General features: G+C 41.9%; 2 protein-coding genes across 6 annotated transcripts in view; both read left to right on the forward strand.

Annotated features, from left to right (window-relative positions):
• Positions 1 to 13,749, forward strand: part of LOC113005670 — a 144,312-nt gene extending 130,563 nt beyond the window's left edge. For 4 of the 5 annotated variants that reach the window (XM_039447767.1, XM_039447769.1, XM_039447768.1 and 1 more), the window contains 6 exons: positions 12,011 to 12,265; positions 12,353 to 12,537; positions 12,651 to 12,804; positions 12,904 to 13,008; positions 13,216 to 13,304; positions 13,409 to 13,749. In XM_039447767.1, the coding sequence (XP_039303701.1) occupies positions 12,454 to 12,537; positions 12,651 to 12,804; positions 12,904 to 13,008; positions 13,216 to 13,304; positions 13,409 to 13,597 (621 nt within the window). In that variant the 5' untranslated portion in view covers positions 12,011 to 12,265; positions 12,353 to 12,453 and the 3' untranslated portion in view covers positions 13,598 to 13,749. Of the gene's footprint in view, positions 1 to 8,718; positions 11,873 to 12,010; positions 12,266 to 12,352; positions 12,538 to 12,650; positions 12,805 to 12,903; positions 13,009 to 13,215; positions 13,305 to 13,408 lie in introns of those variants that run through there. The other variant, XM_039447771.1, reaches the window with a different exon arrangement.
• Positions 13,693 to 18,478, forward strand: LOC113004841. Its single transcript, XM_039448452.1, has 4 exons — positions 13,693 to 13,828; positions 13,931 to 14,034; positions 14,086 to 15,234; positions 15,287 to 18,478. Exons 1-4 carry the CDS (start codon positions 13,693 to 13,695, stop codon positions 18,476 to 18,478), a joined length of 4,581 nt encoding a protein of 1,526 aa, XP_039304386.1.
• Positions 18,479 to 19,077: the final 599 nt, after the last annotated feature.

Below are 19,077 nucleotides of genomic sequence, written 5' to 3' on the forward strand. Positions count from 1 at the left end.
AGCGACGCAAGCACCGATAGCTACGTTTACGCTAAATCGCGAAATTGGGCGCCAGACGCGATTACACCGGTCGCGTCACTGGTTCACTCTTCAACGCTAAACGCTAATTCATACCACCTGATAGCTCGTCATACGAAAACGCGAAATTGTCGCTCGCACGCGGCGAGCTAGCTCCTTTAACCGGTAGAGGGGCGGGGTAGCGGAGACAGGGACGAAGCGACTCTCTTACGGGAGGAGTATGGTAGACGGGTAGGCAAGAAATTAAGCAAAGTTAGGCCGATGTAACAAGCAGAATATAATGTATTGTGATGAAAGACGGAAATGACATACAGCAAAAATGAAGCAAACGCAAAAAAAAGGGAGACAAAAAAACAGCAACCAAAATAGATAAGCGGTTGACGAAAACATAGGCGGAATGCTAAAATTAATTTAACTTCTACAACAATTGCGCTGAAAGCGAAAACAACAGTGGCTGGTCACGCGCGGGACACGACAGCCAATTGCGCGCGTTCTGACGGCGAGAATCCGATAGCCAAGCTTTTGCTAATATGAGCCAATTAGTTCAAAAAGATGCACAATAAAAGATACGCGTTGACGACGTCATCGCAACCGAGCTACAAAATTATCTTAAAACGCGCGGTACGGCAAAGCGCCGATATCTCGGGCGGCCGTGCAATCACGGCCGTGGTACGATTCGCGCACGTGCGCGAGGGCTTTGCGGCTCCCCGAGAACCCTATCGTCCACGGGTTTCTATAAAGTCCTACATAAAGAGAGAAGCGACATCAAACCCCCACCACAACTTTTAATACCCAATTGAGTCCTCCACCGCCATTTTGGGACCGCTCTAACGTCATCAAACACCATTCGTATCATTCTGCAAACAGCTGTGGTCACAATATGGCTGCTCGCTTAGCCAATCAAGTATCAATCAGATTACCAATCAGAGCTTCGGACATCAATGTCGTTTCTCTCTTTATATAGGACTCTAGGTTTCTACGGCGGGACAGCTAACACGCGGCAGCCAACAGCTGGGTACCTCGACAAGGCCTCGTGCTTAAGGTGGAGAGCCAGACAAACACAAAAAAGATGCGTTCAATCGCACTTGCACACCAACTTAATGGCTCCACCTCAGAGCGCAAGCCAGTCGATACCGGCAGCTCGTGGCTTTACACAGCGGCTAGTAGGGTCACCTTGACTCCAACACGGTCCTCTTCCGTGTTTCTAGGATCCTCGTAGATCCTTCACGCGATTGGCCAAAGTTCGTCAAAGCCGAGCACTTTCACCAATAGCGGATACGCCGATAACCAGCCGATATCCGCTGCTCGCTTTCCAGCGCACGCATGCAGTCGAACGGGTCGCACGCAAAAGCCGCGAGGATCACGCTCAATGCGCAATCGATGGGCGCTACCCCTCCCACAGGGTGCGAGAATATCCTTGCACCTAGCGGCGCGGCCTACCAGCGGCCGCCCTTATCTAGCCGTGACGTCACGGGGACCGCACGACACCGGCGGAGACCCGGTGCAGTGCCGGGTCTCCGACGGTGTCGTGCAGTCCCCGTCGGCATTCGATATCTTTGCCGCTCTCGCCATCCTCGCGGACGACAGCAGTTTTCTCTCGAGGCGACGTTTCTCCGTCGCTATCATTTCGGGCGGACAGCCGGCATCCAGCAGCCCTTGTCCTGGCCGTTCGTCCGCTCTAGCCTGTCCATCCGTAGCGCCTCGCGTAAATCTCGCGCGGCGCTTATTCGTCGCCGCGTCTTGCCTCGTTCTCCTCTCCGTTGGCAATTTTCCATGCGCCGGCCCTGGACAATTGCTCTTGCACCTTCCTGGGGCCGCGCCGCTGCCGCTTCTTCACTGACATGTGTTGAGGCGCCCGACTTAACTGGAAATAAACCGCGAATAAATAAACGAAAGTAATAAACGCTATGCCGTCCCGCCGGAGACTTCGCTTAGTACCCGGCCCGGTCACATACGCCTCCTTGCGCGTTGCTTAGACTAAAGACAAAGTGGCGAGGCAGGTAAAACTGCCGCATCACTATATATATATATCATTATAATACACTTTTATTCCTTTATTCTCCCTTTGTCCTTATTTTACAAAATTCACATAAAACTATTTTTTTAAAACAAATGAAAAAATACAAAATATCTTATTCATAATACATATTAAACGTGTAAAAAGATATGTAAAACAATACATGTGATGTAATACAATATATTATAATTATATCCGCCAATGTCCCCAGGGTAATGTTTTTGTTGAATGCGGCAATACATATCTTTTATCGTCTAGAGAACTAAGCGCAACCTTCTTCTCATTAATAAAATAAACCTCATGTAACTTTGAACGTATGCACGTTTGACGTCGAGTTAAGAGGATGCTAAAGTACCACGAATTACCGACATTTACAGTGCATTAAATATTTTTGGATTGGCTTTACAGAATCACAAAAACTTTTTTTAGAATTGAAATACGCGTAAAAAGAAAGGGTGCTCAGGTCAATTTTATAAGAAAATCGAACAAAAATTTAATAAATCATTAAAAATTCACTCGTATAGTCGTCACCTGAGGTTAACTTTACCTTAATACAGAAGTTGTGTAGCTCGTGCGTACAAAATGATAGTAGAGCACCCTTCAGAAAACATGCACGAATAACACTGACCTTGCAAAGTTACGATTGAACGCCTAACAAAAAGATACGCTAATGTGCTTTTACCACGCGCATATTTCGCTCAGCGAAGCTGAACTGTCATAAACAGAGCAATATGGAGCCCAACAGTAGTTGATAGGACTTTTCGCAGATGGCGAAATAATCAAAAAACAAAGACAGATCTATGCAATGGACAAAGAGCAATAGCCTGGTCTTGCTCGAAAAATAATCTACAGTGATCTGTAGGACCGACGTCGAGGAAGTTCTTCTGTTACTTTAGCATCCTCTTAAGTCTATTTCATCATTCAGACAACGCATGTAATCTTCAAAGGTAATAGTTCGTGCTACAACATTATTCTTCACGCCTTTCGCCTTTTTCATATCTTGTTTACCTTCTACTCTCACTGCGTACATCTTCGCCCTGAGTCCAACAAATTCAGTCATAATTAAATCATTATTTTCATCTTTCATTAGCCCGGGAACCTTTTTATTTGCAAGAGGCATTCCGTATGCGTTGTCCGCCGGATAATCGCTTGTATCATATCTTGCTATATCACGTTTCATCATCTCATACACATCTTCGCATTCGAGGTAATACAACAAACTATCGGTATCTGTGTATAATAAACTACTTATCATAATATAAAGGAAGCATATATCGTGGTAGAGTTTGTATAGATTTTTGAAATGTTGAGTATACACATGCCCACATAAATCGGCTTGTTAAATTTCACTGAGAGTTTACGCAATTCGACGGCAACTAAGTTTTCAGCGAAGACGCTGCAACTATGAAAATTGAGTCGTGATATTGAGGCCTCCGTGCCATGACGACCTTCCTATTGCATTAATAATTTAATGTCAGAGTGATTACGTACATTTTCCATTGTTGTTCCAAATATACTGAAAATATTTATATAAATATTTATATAAATTGATGAATACTGCATTATTCATCAATTTTTCTCAAAATCATTTTTCGCATTTGTTCTTAATTTTGTATTTAATTCGATATAATCGCGGAGCCAGGTGGATTGAGCAAATTGAAGCACGTGGTGTATTTTTACAATTTCAAGCCCATTACGCATGCATTGTTGAAGATTTTGATAACGGATGACGTAACGCTTTTTGTCATATACTGTTGCAAATAATTTATTTTGCCTTGACACTGGCGGCTTATCACGTAAAGGACAGAACGAAAGGTCTGTGTGTCGATCGTGTAAATGTTTTGGATAATGATGGTCGACTTCAAGAATATACCCGGTATTTGAATCCAAATCGATCGCGTTTACATCAAAATTTTTAACCTCTTCAACCTATTTAAATTCGCCGTATAGCAATGGTTGACACATTCCGTGGCCGTACAAATTGTTTATGTCAAAATACGTTAAATAAGACGGTTTTGACGGATTGTAAGACTGCATGTACCTTTTTGGTTGGGATGTTTTAAATCATCCATCCCGTAGTCCGGACCTTGCACCTTCTGATTTTTTCTTTTTCACTAAAGGAGCATCTCAGTGGAAAACAATTTTCGTCAGATTTGGAGGTAAAAAACGCGGTCTACGAATGGTCGAGGAAGTTGGAAAACGAGCGCGGCGAGGGCATAAAAAAATTGATCCCGCGGCTCACTAAATGTAAGGAACTGAATGGTGACTATGTTGAAAAATAGTTATATACTTACGTAACATTCCATGTAAGTTTCATAAATAAATTCACATTTTTCGATTTGTAATATTTGTCGTAACCTTACTTTCCGAACATAACTTGTATTTATTATTGGCTTTTGCATATCTGCCAGAACATTGACTTAAGCCGCCACAAATACCTTTTTCAATGAACATAACAACAATGTCTCTGAGCAACTCGAATCTTATACCTGTTTTCTTCAACATTGCATCCCAAGCATCCCATAGCCGGGCAATGTGTAATAATGCGCAGGATCCAAACCGTAACTCTGCATGCTTTTATTACAAAAACTTTCAAATACGTCAGATAGCAATAAGACATCAATTTTCAAGTATAAGTCACTGTATTCGCCAAGGGTTTCATTTGAGAACCGCTGCTACACGTTTTCCGCGTGAGCGTAATCATTCTTTGATACCGTCTGCCCGGTAACTATGGAAAGATTCGCGCGAAGGTAAACGCGTTTCATTCAACTTATCCTCGTAATCCACGTACTCGTATGAAAAGACGCCTTTGCGCGTAAACAATTCGAAATCCTCGTGAGACAACGAGGAAAATTCAAAACAAGTAATTTTTAATTGATCAATATTTAGAAATGACGCCAATTTTTCGAGACTTAAACTCAAAAATTTATATGAATCTAAACCGTATGCAATTTCGTACTTCGCTCGATTTGGTTTTTACGCCGGTAGCTGCGACATGTTTGGTAAACAAAATATATTTTTCTTTATTAATCGGCAGCAAATCTATCTTGCCTTCGAACGCGGTAGCAATTTGTTTTATGATAAAATGCGCGTCATAACCGGATAAATTATGAAACACGACCGGAATAACGTACGTACTTTTATAATTTAGATTACATTTATTATGCGCTAGACTGCGATACTTGCCGGTCAGATGACAATGGTCATGCACCCGCCGATTATCAAGCCACTCATAATAGGTAAGGCGCTTATTTGATTTAAATGGTTTTTCGTACGTATGGCAATGCGTCGCATTAATAAATGCCTTTTTCTGCTGTCTAGTTAATTGTTCCATGAGAACATTGGCGGATATTTGGGCTTTTATGTCATGTGCTAAATTTTCTAATTCTTTCGCGAACCACGCGACGCAGTTCTTATCGAGGCGAAAGTGATACTTTGATAAAGTATCGTCGTACGAGCATTTAACATAATTTGCTATGCTAATTTGCTATGCTAAATACCTGATGCTGATACGAGAATCTCGACGCGTTTTCTGTTTTGTTTTCCATCTTACGCAATACACATTCTAAGTCGGAGTAAAGCACAAAGGGTACGTACTCTTTGTTATTATAATTATCGAATTCCAAATACTTGTCGTCCTCTCCTGATAACAGAATGGCACAGTCATTTACTTTTCTGCATTCTACTTCGTGCAACAGCAACTTTCTTCTAAGTGGAAATAATGTAGACTTCTGTAATATAAAGATTTTTTTTTAATTACAAATTTTAATATGCGTGAAATTTATACATATATTATTATTATTACACTTACCGATCGCAGATGAATTTCCTGTGTTCTTTTTTGCTTAGCTGTGAACTGACCAGTCGCGACAGGTTCTTGATCCACACAAAGTAGCCGAGGCTGACGTCGTGTTTATCTTTCATGTAAAAAAGGTTGACGTGTTTCTCCTTCTTATCATCAGTCAGTCGTATTGGTACGAAGTAAAGTCTCTTTCCTTTTTTGTCAAATTCGGTACTGTATACGTTAACCGACACATCATTTAAACGTTAAAATTTTCCAATGTTTTTCACTTTCATTGGAAATTGTACGTCATCAAACTTTAAAACAGTCGAATAATGCGACTACGATAACTCACGGTTGGCATGATTTTTGGCGGGATGCAAGGCGGCTACCATCGACCACGCGAAGCACGCATTATCTTTCGAATGCACATTAATTACCACACGTTTGTCCTTTACTTCCTGTGGCAATTCGATGCAACATCCCGTGTGCATGGGATTAAACTTATTTATATTAACCGTCACGTTCTGTATTTTTGACAGTGCCCAGCCACTATCACGTTCCTGAAACTCATCGAGCATCGCTAATATCGCTTCGATAACGCACTGTTCCTACCATTTACGTAAATTTGACGCTCTGTACAATTCATGATTCTTCGTCGTGATACTTTTATTGTCGCGGTCACTATGAATGTTTACAAATTCACCGTTGAATACAGTATTCACTTTCACACTTACGTGTTTCGCGATAGCGTCTTGCACTTGCTCGATCACCATATCACTAGCATAGTTTCAGAAATGTCGCGGCTCAATATAATCTGCGTTAATGACAGCTCCGGTCTTAATACTTAAACGCGGCGTCAATCTTGCGCCACACGCGCAGTTTGCTTGTCACCAGCACTAGTGCTCGAGTACTCGCCATCAACGAGCACGAAACGTCTTTCTAACTGTGATTTTGCACCCGCGAGTCGCGCGATTCTCGCTACCACAGATTGTCTAGAGCCAACGGTGAGTCGAGGACGTTTTGCAACCCAATATCCTTCGAGCTGCGCGAGACACTCGTCGCATCGTTGCAACCAAGCGAAACATTCTGCTAAATTTGTGACCTGCAAGCATTGTTCGAGCAGTTCGCGTTCCACTCGCTCAATATTTTCCATTTTCAGTTATTAGTACGTATTACACGTTGTCTCGGACACTTGCACATATTACACAATTTACAATATCGCTATATGTTCTGAGCGTGATAGCGTCTCTTGCGAACTTTGTTTTAAAAGATGAGATCAGTCGCGTTAACTGATAAAAAATGCCTTTCTTATTGTGTGGGCACACATATTGGGCACATGTCACATGAAATTTTTAAAAACGTTGATCGTCTGCAGTTGGTACAAGATTAACTCTTTAGCGCAATAAAAGAACCTGTTTTATGATCTCGAATAACGCGCATTACTTTCTATGTGTATTGCGCACTTTCAATCATGCACTTTGCACACAGTGGTCGAGAATTATACAACATATAATAAAAATGAATGATACAATATTTTGTACTCTGATTTAAAGAATGGATTTGGGCGTTTGGCACGACTCTTTCCACTAAATTCTGAATATTTCTATCTAAATTTTTGAACTCAATCTCCATACTATCCGAGTCTACGAGGTGTGTTCAAAAAGTATCGCGAATTTTGTGTTTTTTCAAAAATTATTTATTTATTCATGAATATCTATTTTGTCCCCTTCAAAGTAATCCCCATGAGATATTATACACTTGTGCCAACGGTTTTTCCAATCTTCGAAGCACTTCAAAAAATCATTTTTTTTTATCTTGTTCAGCTCCTCCTTCGATGCCGTCTTTATCTCGTCAAGCGTAGCGTAACGTCGTCCTTTCATGGGCCTCTTCAGTTTAGGGAACAAGAAAAAGTCACAGAGGGCCAGATCTGGGGAATACGGTGGCTGCGGCATCATTAGTGTGTTGTTTTTGGCCAAAAAGTCGCGCACAAGCAACGATGTGTGAGCAGGGGCGTTATCGTGATGCAAAAGCCAATTTTTGTTCTTCCACAAATCCGGGCGTTTCTGGCGGATTGCTTCGCGCAAATTGCGCATAACTTGCAGGTAATATTCCTTATTGACCGTTCTACCCTGTGGCAAGAACTCATGATGCACCACGCCCCTGCAATCGAAGAAAACTGTCAGCAAAACTTTCACATTCGACCGAACTTGGCGCGCTTTTTTCGGTCTTGGTTCGTGCGGCAGCTTCCATTGAGATGATTGAGCTTTGGTTTCCACGTCATAACCATAAACCCACGATTCGTCACCAGCTATGACCCTCTGGAGCAAATTTGGGTCGTCGCGGACAGAGTCCAACATCTCATTAGCAATGTTCATGCGATGCTGTTTTTGGTCGCAATTGAGCAATTTTGGTACGAATTTCGCGGCGACCCGTCTCATGCCCAAATCATTGATAAAAATCGAATGGCACGAGCCAATCGATATGTTTAGGTCCTCAGCAACTTCTCTAACGGTGATTCGACGATTGGCCAATACCATTTTCTCCACTTCATTAATTTTTTCGTCTGTTGTTGAAGTGCTCGGGCGTCCGGCACGCTCTTCGTCGTTCACATCTTCTCGGCCTTCTGAGAACATTTTATACCACCGATAAACGTTGCTTCGGTCCAAGGTAGCTTCTCCGTATGCCACAGTCAACATTCGGAATGCATCCGCGCACTTAATTTCGTTTTTCACACAAAATTTGATACAGGTTCTTTGATCCATTTTTTTGAATAGGTAAAAATCGAAGACGATCCAAAACACGTGCAAGCAAAGCAGCTGTCAACAATTAAGTGAACATTCAAAATGGCCGAGCTTGTCGGCATAAGTGAGAGACATGAGTACCAACATAACGCCACAAAAAGATCGAAATTCGAATATACGTAACCCGCGAAAATTCAAAATTCGCGATACTTTTTGAACACACCTCGTATGTCTTTGATACGGTCGGCTATTTCTTTTTACAGCTGCATATTGCGATCAATTTGGTATGCTTCCGAGACACCTACTGAGGTTTGAGTGCTAATTATCTTATATACATTTTTTTTCTGCAATTTCTTTGTCCCTTTATCTAACTAGGCGGATGCAACGTCATTATCAACCATACATATTGGAGGATCATGTGCATTGAAACGGATCATGTTCGCACCGATGTTTGCGACTTTTATCTAACCGGTGCATTCGTGTCATCTAGTGGTAGCCAAAATACCCACGCCTGTCTTAAATCACCCTTCACGAAAAATCAACTTCACATATCGGACGATCATGTACATACCTTGAAAATGGAGAAGGGGGATCATGTTAACGATGCTTCTTCGTCTAACCGGTGCATTCGCGTCATCCAGCTGCAGCCAAGGTCTCGGCGCCTGAATCATTATATCGCGACTCCCATGTATCAAGGAGCAGCATTAAATAAAAGATGCTCGTCTTACCTCTTTTAAATTGTTTCACAAAACTTAGGTGTCATGTATCAAGGCAGATAACGAATTGGTCAGTTAAAATTATATAAGTGCATATCCTTTGTTCATCTGCATATTTCGCGCTTATCGATAACACCGGTCGGCTACATATGCATGTATGTACATGTACTTTTCAATCATCTCCTCTTCCACTCACTCATTCAAATCTTCATCCACCCATTCTTCCCCCCCCCCTCAACCCTCACGCCCATTCCCTTTCCTCCATACTTCTAACCTTCTCAACCATTCTTCTCCCTCCCCATCCTCACCCAGCACAATCCCCCTCATCTCCTGCCATCCTTTCCCCCAACTCACACATTCCTCCCACACATGCTCCCACGTTTCATTCATACGTTTACACATCCTGCACCTCTTACGCTCATCCTCCTCCAAGTGTCTGTTACCCCTCTTCCCGTTCCCTAATTTAAATCTTGCCACCCTTTGCCACCTACTCTCTCCCCACCCTTTCTTTAAATACTCCGGAATTTCCTTCCCCTTAATCCATTTATACTCCCTATTACCCTTCGTCTTCATTATTCTCTCCCATCTTTCCTCCCTTTGCATCTCTCTCTCCCTCTTAATCAGACTTTTATATTACTCCCCACTGTATCCCCCCAACCCCTCCCACTCCTCTCATCCCAAAAAATCCCCTTCTTTCCTTCTCCTATTCTGACATACTTTTCTTTCCTCTACTTCTTGTTTTCAATTCCTCCTAACACCTCTTGCTAGCTCGCTTCCTCTTCCTTCCTCCAACCTTTTTTCAAACCTTATTGCCCTTATTCCCGCCCTTTCCCTTAACTTTTCTCTCTGTATTTCTTCTCTTACCATGTACCCCCGTGTCCCCCAATTTATCCCCATCATCCATTTCAGGAATCTTTCATGTAGTCTTTCCAATGCTTCCCTCTCCTTCCATCCTCATATTTCTACCTCATAACCTATCACCGGCCATACCAGCATGTCAAATAACCAGTACAGTCTACTCCAGTCCCCCTTAAACCTTCTTTTCCCAATTTCCCATACTTTTCCCATTATTGCTGCTCCTTTCCTTAACCTTTCCCTCACCTGTGCCCCCTGCCCACCATTGCTTTGCACTACGTAGCCCAAGTAGAAGAATTCTTTTACCTCCTCTATTGCTTTTCCCTTCCATCTCCAATTCACTTTCTTTTTCCTCCCCCCCCCCTTCTTTCCTGAACCTCATTATTCTCGTCTTGCCCACATTAAGTTCCAATCCTTTTCCATCTAAGTACCTCTCCAACCTAACCAGAATGCTTCTCATATCATTCTCCTCCTCCGTCAACAGCACCATATCGTCTGCATACGACAAAGAGTAAACTTTTTTTTCCCCCAGTTTAACTCCCTCCCAACCACCTTTTCTTATCACTTGCTCCAGGTCCACCGTTAACAAGTTGAATAAGGTCGGACTCAGGGGACACCCCTGTCTCACCCCCTTTCCCGTCCAGAAACACTCTCCAAGATTTTCTCCTATTCTCACCCGGTTCCTTGTTTCCTCCTCACATCTTACCACCAGCCTCTCTCTAACCCCTCTATCCTTCATTGCCTTTGCCAATATCCCTCTTTCCACACAATCAAACGCGGCCCTTAGATCCACAAAGAGCGCGACCATTTTTCCTCCCGGCTTGCTGACCTGCCTGTTTATCAGATAGTTTAGCACATAGATCTTATCTATCGTCCCTAAACCTTTTCGGAACCCCGTTTGGTTCTGTGGAATCAACTTTTTTTCCTCTACCTCTACCTTCAACCTGTCCGCTAGCACCGTCGCATACACTTTATATAGCGAAGATGTCAGCGACACTCCTCTGTACTCCTCCACGCTTATCCCCTCTCTCTTTTTCACGATCGGAACGATCACCCCATCACTCCACTGCTCAATCCATCCTTCGCCCCTTCAGATCCTGTCACATATTCCCAAATCGCTCCACTTTCTCCCCCCCCCCCGTATTTCCACACTTCAGCCGGAATCCCATCCGCTCCTGCATGCCTATTCTGTAACTCGTTAAAAAGATAGTGACAATTATCGTTACGTTAACGTTATCGAGATTCCTCGCTTGCGCTACCGACGGCCTAGGGAAATCGGTATTCCGTAACTGCGGAAAGCGAGTTTGAGTCGTTACATGATGCGGTAACGAATGTCAATATCGACGTCTATGTGTTCTTAAAAGTATCACGAAAATTTTACTTGTCGGCCAATCGGAAAGCGCGTATTCCGCTGTGCTTGGAAATTCCAAAACGCATAAGACGCACATGTGGTACTCTTATTCATAAAACTGCTTGTTGTTTGTTTACGAGTGAACGTTGTGTAAATTATTCGCATTTTCTTAACGGTACTGACTTGAGAGTACTTGAGAGATAGAAACCAAATAGAAGAAAGCACATTTTTACCACTGTAAATTAATCTTGGTTTAATTTACTTTTTATCTTTCTCTAAAAATTAGAAAAAGGTAAAAGTAAATTAAAGCAAGATTAGTTCTACACTAGTAGAAACGCATTAAAAACAAAAAAAGAAATAATCCGATCAGAAGAACAAATATAAAAAAATGTAAGTATGTAATAGTAAAGAATAAATTTATTTTTGTTTATACTAAATAAATTAATGATAGAATTGAACGCTGGGAAAATTGTGTAGAAGTAGAATAAGTAGAAATACGACATATGTTTTAAGATCACATTTTTCTAGGTCACAACCAGCGAAAAAACAGAGACAGGGACGAGCTACAAAAGACCAAGTGGAGGCAATGGTGGATTATTTTGTTATTAATCCCCATGTCGCTACAGGTAAATTTATATTGTTACAAGGGCGAGCAAGTCTTGAAGAAATATAATTGTAAATAAATAATTGTAAATAAATAATTGTAATTGGGAGAAACTCGCACAACAACATAATGCTATATCAAAAAATGGAAAGGAGAAAGATGTTGCTTCTTGGAAAACTGTAAGTGTATATTTACAATTAATTAAATATGTAATTTAGTAAAAATGGCTGTTCTGAAAATGTATAATTATGTTTGTTAATTTGTAGACATGGAGGGATTGCAAAACAAAAGTCTCGGATAAAGTTTCAAAATTACGTGCTGCTCGTGCACAGACAGGTAATAGCATGTTAAAAACGACATAACAGAAATGGACAAAAAGATATTAGGCATTATTAGCTATGATTTTGCTGAAGGAGTGAAAGACTCATTTGATAGCTTCCCAGAAGAGCAGGTGATATGCAAAGCAGTAAATCTTATAAATTATCTTAAGTCATGGCACCTAAACAGTTTTTTCAAAATTTGTCATGGTTTGTAACATTATAACCTTATCGATTTTTTATGCAGGAATGTATAAATAAAGTGCTAGCATCAGGAAACACAGATATATTTGATGAGGCACCTGTTATCCTGTCATGTTGTACAAATGATTTACAAGCAGTTGAAGAATTTGATATTCAAAACATTCCCACAACATCTGGAGAATTAAATCATTTTATCAGTAATCATATATATCACAGTAATAGTAATAAAACAAATTATATAAGGTTAAAGAGAGTATTAGACTATATGTTGTATGGAAAATTTTAACTTCTTTCAGGTGACAATGATAAATCCTGCAACGAAAATAATATATCAGAAAGACTAGAACCTATATCTACAACTACACCTATTTCTGTCCCTACAAAAACAATTTCAAAAAGAAGTGAGTATAATATAGTAGAAGGAATATATTTTATATATAATATGTATGCAATGTGGTCAAATGAGACGCTCCCACTTGCATTTGTTATGTTTCGGGTAAACAAAATTTGTCTCATGATCAACTGTATCATTTGTATCATGTGTATTCTTATTTAAATGTTTATTATTACTACAGTAATTATATGCTTAGTATTGTTCTTTATTTCAGGGATCAATACGGAGAAACTTGGCGTGCAATTGTCAGAGGCCAGAGAAACTTTCCAGGCGATTGAAGAACAGAATGTTCAAATAATGAAAGTGAGTTGTAAGCGCATTCACTACTGCGAATGTCTTTTGTTGTCTTTTAATGTAAGTATACCTTAAACATTTCTATTTTTAAAAATTGTGTTTAAACATTGCAGTCTTTAGCCCGAAACATGCAGATGCAAGCAGAAGCATCATTTAAGCTTGTAGATGCTGCTTTAATAATAGCTGAAAACGACAGAAAAAGGAACGACATTATTGAAAGAATGATCGAAAATGACCGTGTAAGAAATGTGTTGCTGGAGAGCCTCACTCGAATTCTAGAAAATTTACTTCCAAGAAGATAAAATAACATTGTTACCGATTAGATCGTCTGGGCGTACCGGTTGGAAACGTAGTTAGTAACAAGAACGCGTGTGGCGCTACGTCGGTTTTGTGAGACATGGCGGATGAAGAAGATCGTCGCACATGGCGATCCGTTGAAATAAAGTTGTTACATTTGGAAAATCCGTCGAGTCTAGTCAGTTATCATTCCAAAATAAACATTGGCGCCCAACGTGGGGCATCGAGGAAAACAGGTTAGTGAGTCGCTTCCCATAATTCATTTCCATTAATATCCTCCTTTCAATACAGTCGTAACTTGTAACACGTCAGTAGTATAAATATTTGCAAAATGTCAGAATTAACAGAACTAAAGCAACGAAGAGGTAGGGTTAAAAGTCAAGTCATCAGATTACAGAGCTTCTTTGAGGCTAACTCGGAATGTTCAGCAGCAGAGGCACAGGTTAGGCTCAAAAAATTGGAAGAACTCTAGAATTCATTCGAGGAAATTCAGCAACAAATAGAGGAAATAGACATGCAAGACGGCGTGCCAACGGAAGACGACAGCGAGCAAGTAACTTTCGAAGAAAGATATTACAGCATAGCAGCTAAGGCACAGCAAATAATCATCGAAAAAAAGGATTGGTTACAAGCAACGTTGCAACAGCAACAACAAAGAGACAGCAGTCACAATCAGGCATCAACCAGCGGGCTCAGACAAGAGAGCATCCCCTATCGGGAAAGGCGAAACAAACCAAAGCTTCCCGAGATAAAGCTCCCAGAGTTTAGTAGAGAATACATCAAATGGTTGTTTTTCAAAAACAGTTTTGAAACCACAATACATAACGATAGAGATTTAACAGGACCACAGAAGTTTCAGTATCTCATCGGAATGCTAACAGGGGAAGCACGAAAGGTCATCGAAGGCTTCAGCAACGAAAATTACGAGAATGCTTGGCAGCTTCTAAAAAACACATACGATAATGAAATGATGATCATAGAAACGCATCTAGACGCATTATTCAATTTTCCGTCTATCACAAAGGACAACAAGGCCGAATCAATAAGGCAGCTCATATGGCACATACAAACGCACAAATCTTCGTTGAAATCCCTGCATCAGCCCGTGGATCATTGGGATACGATAATATTGCATCTGTCAAAAAAGAAACTTGATTACATTGAACAGCGCGATTGGCAGGATCGTGCAAAGGATCATACGCCACAGAATATGCCGAAGTTAGATGACTTTATCGCATTTCTGACAGAACGCTGTCACACATTACGCATGCTAAATCAAAACAAGATTACTCAAACAAAACAGCAGCCGTCTCCCAAAGACAATCAGGAGAAGAAAACAGGAAAGAAGATCGTATTAGCAGCGACTTCACTTCAGTGCAAAATTTGTAACGAGGCACATCAAGTGTTCCGTTGTAACGAACTGTTGAAATTGGCTCCAGACGAGCGTAAAAAATGCATTATGGAAAAGAGGTTATGTATCAATTGCCTCAATACAGGACACCAAGCGAAGGAGTGTAGAGCATCAACATGTAAAAAATGCTCAGGCAGGCACAACACGCTCTTGCATAGAGAGGAGCACAAGAAGACAGAAGAGGAAATCACAACAGCACCAGTTGTCGTACACTGTACAAATGCAGTGAATGTATCAAGCGCAGCGCATAAAAATACAAGTGCGCATCACATTCTCTTCACAGCTCAGGTTTATTCGAAACAGCGATGGAAAACGAGTAATCTGTCGTGCATTGTTAGATCCAGGGTCGCAGTTGAATGTTATAACAACGGATCTACTGCAAAGGCTGAAATTACCATGGACTAAAGGTGACGAACCAGTCAGTGGAATAGGTCGAGTCAAAACAGACATTTGCAAGGTCGTGAGAATCAGCTTGGAAGCAATTCATAACGACTTCAAGACGGAGCTCGAGTGCGTCGTCTTGCCAGCCATAACGGAGCAAATTCCGCAAAGGAAAATAAATTCACACGAGATAATAATGCCAAAGGGAATACAATTAGCAGATCCGGCTTATAAGGAGCTTGGAGAAGTTGATTTACTTGTGGGATTAGGTTTATATTGGAAACTAGTCATCGGTGCACCAAGAAATCGCATTGATGGTCAGCCAGCATTGCAGAACACTAAATTGGGGTGGATCATCGGTGGCAGCTTAGATTCAGGTAGCTCCAAGGCAACAGGTCAAGCATGTTTAGCAATCACGAATGATCAACTGTATCAACAAGTTGAAAAATTCTGGAAAGTGGACAGTCTTCCGGAAGTCAGGCACTACACAGCGGAAGAAGAAGCTTGCGAAAGGTACTTCATAGACACAACACGGAGAGAACAGGATGGTAGGTTCGTTGTCCGTCTACCTACACGACCAACGGTTCAACTCGGAAATTCGCGAGATCAAGCTCAAAGGAGATTGCAAGCAGTCGAGCGAAGCTTCCAAAGGAATCCAGATTTGCAAAAGGCATATTACGAATTCATGGACGACTATGAGCAGCAGGGTCATATGTCAAAAATTTCAGAACAAGAGTTTCAAGAATACAAAGAGGTATATTTCCTGCCACACCAAGCAGTGCTACGACCAGACAAGTCAACAACAAAAATCCGTGTCGTATTCGACGCGTCATCAAAGACGGCGTTGGATACGTCTCTAAATGACAAGCTCCTCACGGGGCCCAATTTGCAAAATAGTCTTTTTAAGGTATTAATAAAATTCAGAATGCTTCCATTTGTCATAAATGCTGATGTAGCACAGATGTTTAGGCAGATATTGGTTGATAAGAGAGACAGGGCGTTACAGCTCATCCTTTGGAGACGCAACTCTAACGAGGAACCACACATTTATCAGCTAAATACCGTTACCTACAGAACTGCAAATGCACCGTATCATGCAATGCGTTGCATCCGGGAATTGACGATTCAGCATCAAGAGGAATACCCGATGGCATCAAAGGCAATAATCGAGGATTCGTACATGGATGACATACTTTCAGGAGGTAATACACGTCAAGAAGTAATCGAACTCCAACGACAGCTGTTCGAGTTGTTACAAAAGGGACAATTCTTTCTTAGAAAGTGGAGATCAAACGATCGTCAAATCTTGCAGCCTTTACTAGATCAGCGGCATGGTGAAATGCTTACGTTAGACAAAGATGAGGCAAAGACGTTGGGTCTTTTGTGGTGCTCATCAAGCGATACGTTGCAATACAAACTGGATCTGCCAGTAAGGAAGAGCCTTACGAAGAGGACTGTACTATCACATGTATCGCAAATTTTCGATCTATTGGGTCTACTCGGACCTGTCTTGATAAAGGGAAAGATTTTCATGCAAAAATTATGGGCAGACGATTTGCAGTGGGACCAACCGTTACCCCTGCAACACCAAGCAGCGTGGCACGATTATTACGAGTTATTGTCAGGGCTCAGTTTAATTCGGCCACTACGAAATATCAACCCAGATAACATTAGAGGAGAGTCCGACTTGTTTGGATTCGGGGATGCGTCTCAAAGCGCGTTTGGAGCGTGCTTGTACATTGTTAGCACAAATCAAAGTGGCAATACAAGTTCGCATCTTTTTTGTGCCAAGTCCAAAGTGGCACCGCTGAAAACACTCTCTCTTCCTAGATTGGAGCTAGAAGCAGCACTTCTTTTGGCGCAATTGTACGACAGCGTTAAGACTGCTTTAAAAGGGAGAATTCGTCAAGTTCATTTATGGAGCGATAGCACAATTGTTCTTGGTTGGATAAAGATGCAACCTCACGTTCTTAAGACTTTCGTTGCCAATAGGGTGGCGAAGATACAGGAGTTAACGGCAAGCGAGGCTACATGGCGACATGTCCCATCGGAGGAAAACCCTGCGGATCTTTTGTCTCGAGGTGTCGCTATCCAAGAGCTCGAGATTAGTGATTTGTGGTGGCACGGACCAAACTGGATTAAGAGAGATGATCGATGTCCAGAACACATGCAAGAGCCAAGTGAGAGTTTACCAGAAGTAAAGGCTCCGGCTATCACATTGGTTACGACACAAGTAACACCCTCATTTCCTTTATTGCTGAAACATGAGTCATTCGGCAAGATATGCAGGATAATCGCGTATTGTTTTAGATTCATAGATGCCGCAAGGCGCTCAGCTGATAAAAGCAAGCCGAATAAGCAGCAGTATATGGCGAGGTCAATCGGCATCGAGGAAATGAACAGAGCAGAGAAAGTTATTCTCAAACAGACTCAGAGGGAAGGGTTTCCTCTCGAGCTGCGAAGCTTAGCAAGCAATCAAGACTTGCCGCGAGAAAACAAGTTAAAATCACTCAGTCCGTTCATAGACGATGACGGTCTGATACGGATTGGAGGACGACTAAGGCACGCACGCCTATCAGAAGAGCAGAAGCACCCCATCGTTTTACCGGCAAGGCATCGTCTGGCGCTACTCATTATGCGCGAGGAGCATATACGCATGTTGCATTGCCCTTCAGAACAGCTGTTACACAGCATGCGACAAAGATATTGGCCTATTCACGGGCGGAGATTGGCACAGAAAATAGTAAGAACATGCGTTAAATGTTTTAGATATAACCCAAGAATACCAGATATCAGCATGGGAGATCTGCCCAAGGAACGGGTCATAATGCCCACGAGACCATTCATGGTAACGGGTGTAGATTACGCCGGCCCGTTTCAACTTCGAGAAAGTCGCCGACGCGGACGGCTCCATGTATCAAAAGGCTATGTGGCCTTATTCATTTGTTTTAGCACCAAGGCTGTGCACTTGGAAGTGGTGACAAGTCTCACAAGTGAGGCATTTATAGCAGCGCTGAGTCGTTTCACGGCTAGACGTGGACTATGCGCACAACTATTTTCCAACAATGGAACGAATTTTGTAGGAGCCTCTTGAGAGCTCCAGGAAATTCAAGAATTTCTAGAGAAAACAGAACCAGAGATAAAGTCTTTTATGGTCAAACAAAGGATCAATTGGAGCTTCATTCCTCCCAGATCTCCTCATTTTGGAGGGATATGGGAGTCGGCCGTGAAACTTATGAAGCGGCATTTGTACACGATTACTCAAGGAAAGGTGCTTACCTATGAGGAATTCAATACTTTAGTGACTGAGATTGAAGCCGTTCTTAACTCACGTCCTTTAACGCCATTGACCAGTGATCCATCAGATTTTAACGTACTTACTCCTTCTCATTTCCTTATAGGCGACTCACTCACTCAACCTGTTCAACATTGTTTGCTTAATGTTCCGGATAATCGTTTGTCCCACTGGCAGCATTTACAGAAACTACGTCAACAGTTATGGCAGCGCTGGCAACGAGAGTACTTGCAGGAATTGCAATGGAGGAGCAAATGGTTTGTTTCTGACGCTAATGTTGGAGTGAACACTCTCGTTCTACTCATCGAGGATAACGCTCCCCCCTTCAAGTGGCCACTGGGTCGAGTGGTTGCGGTGCATCCCGGCGCGGATGCTAAAGTTCGAGTCGTGACAGTCAA

Source organism: Solenopsis invicta, chromosome 4, assembly GCF_016802725.1.
Source record: "Solenopsis invicta isolate M01_SB chromosome 4, UNIL_Sinv_3.0, whole genome shotgun sequence".
NCBI classification, from domain to species: domain Eukaryota; kingdom Metazoa; phylum Arthropoda; class Insecta; order Hymenoptera; family Formicidae; genus Solenopsis; species Solenopsis invicta.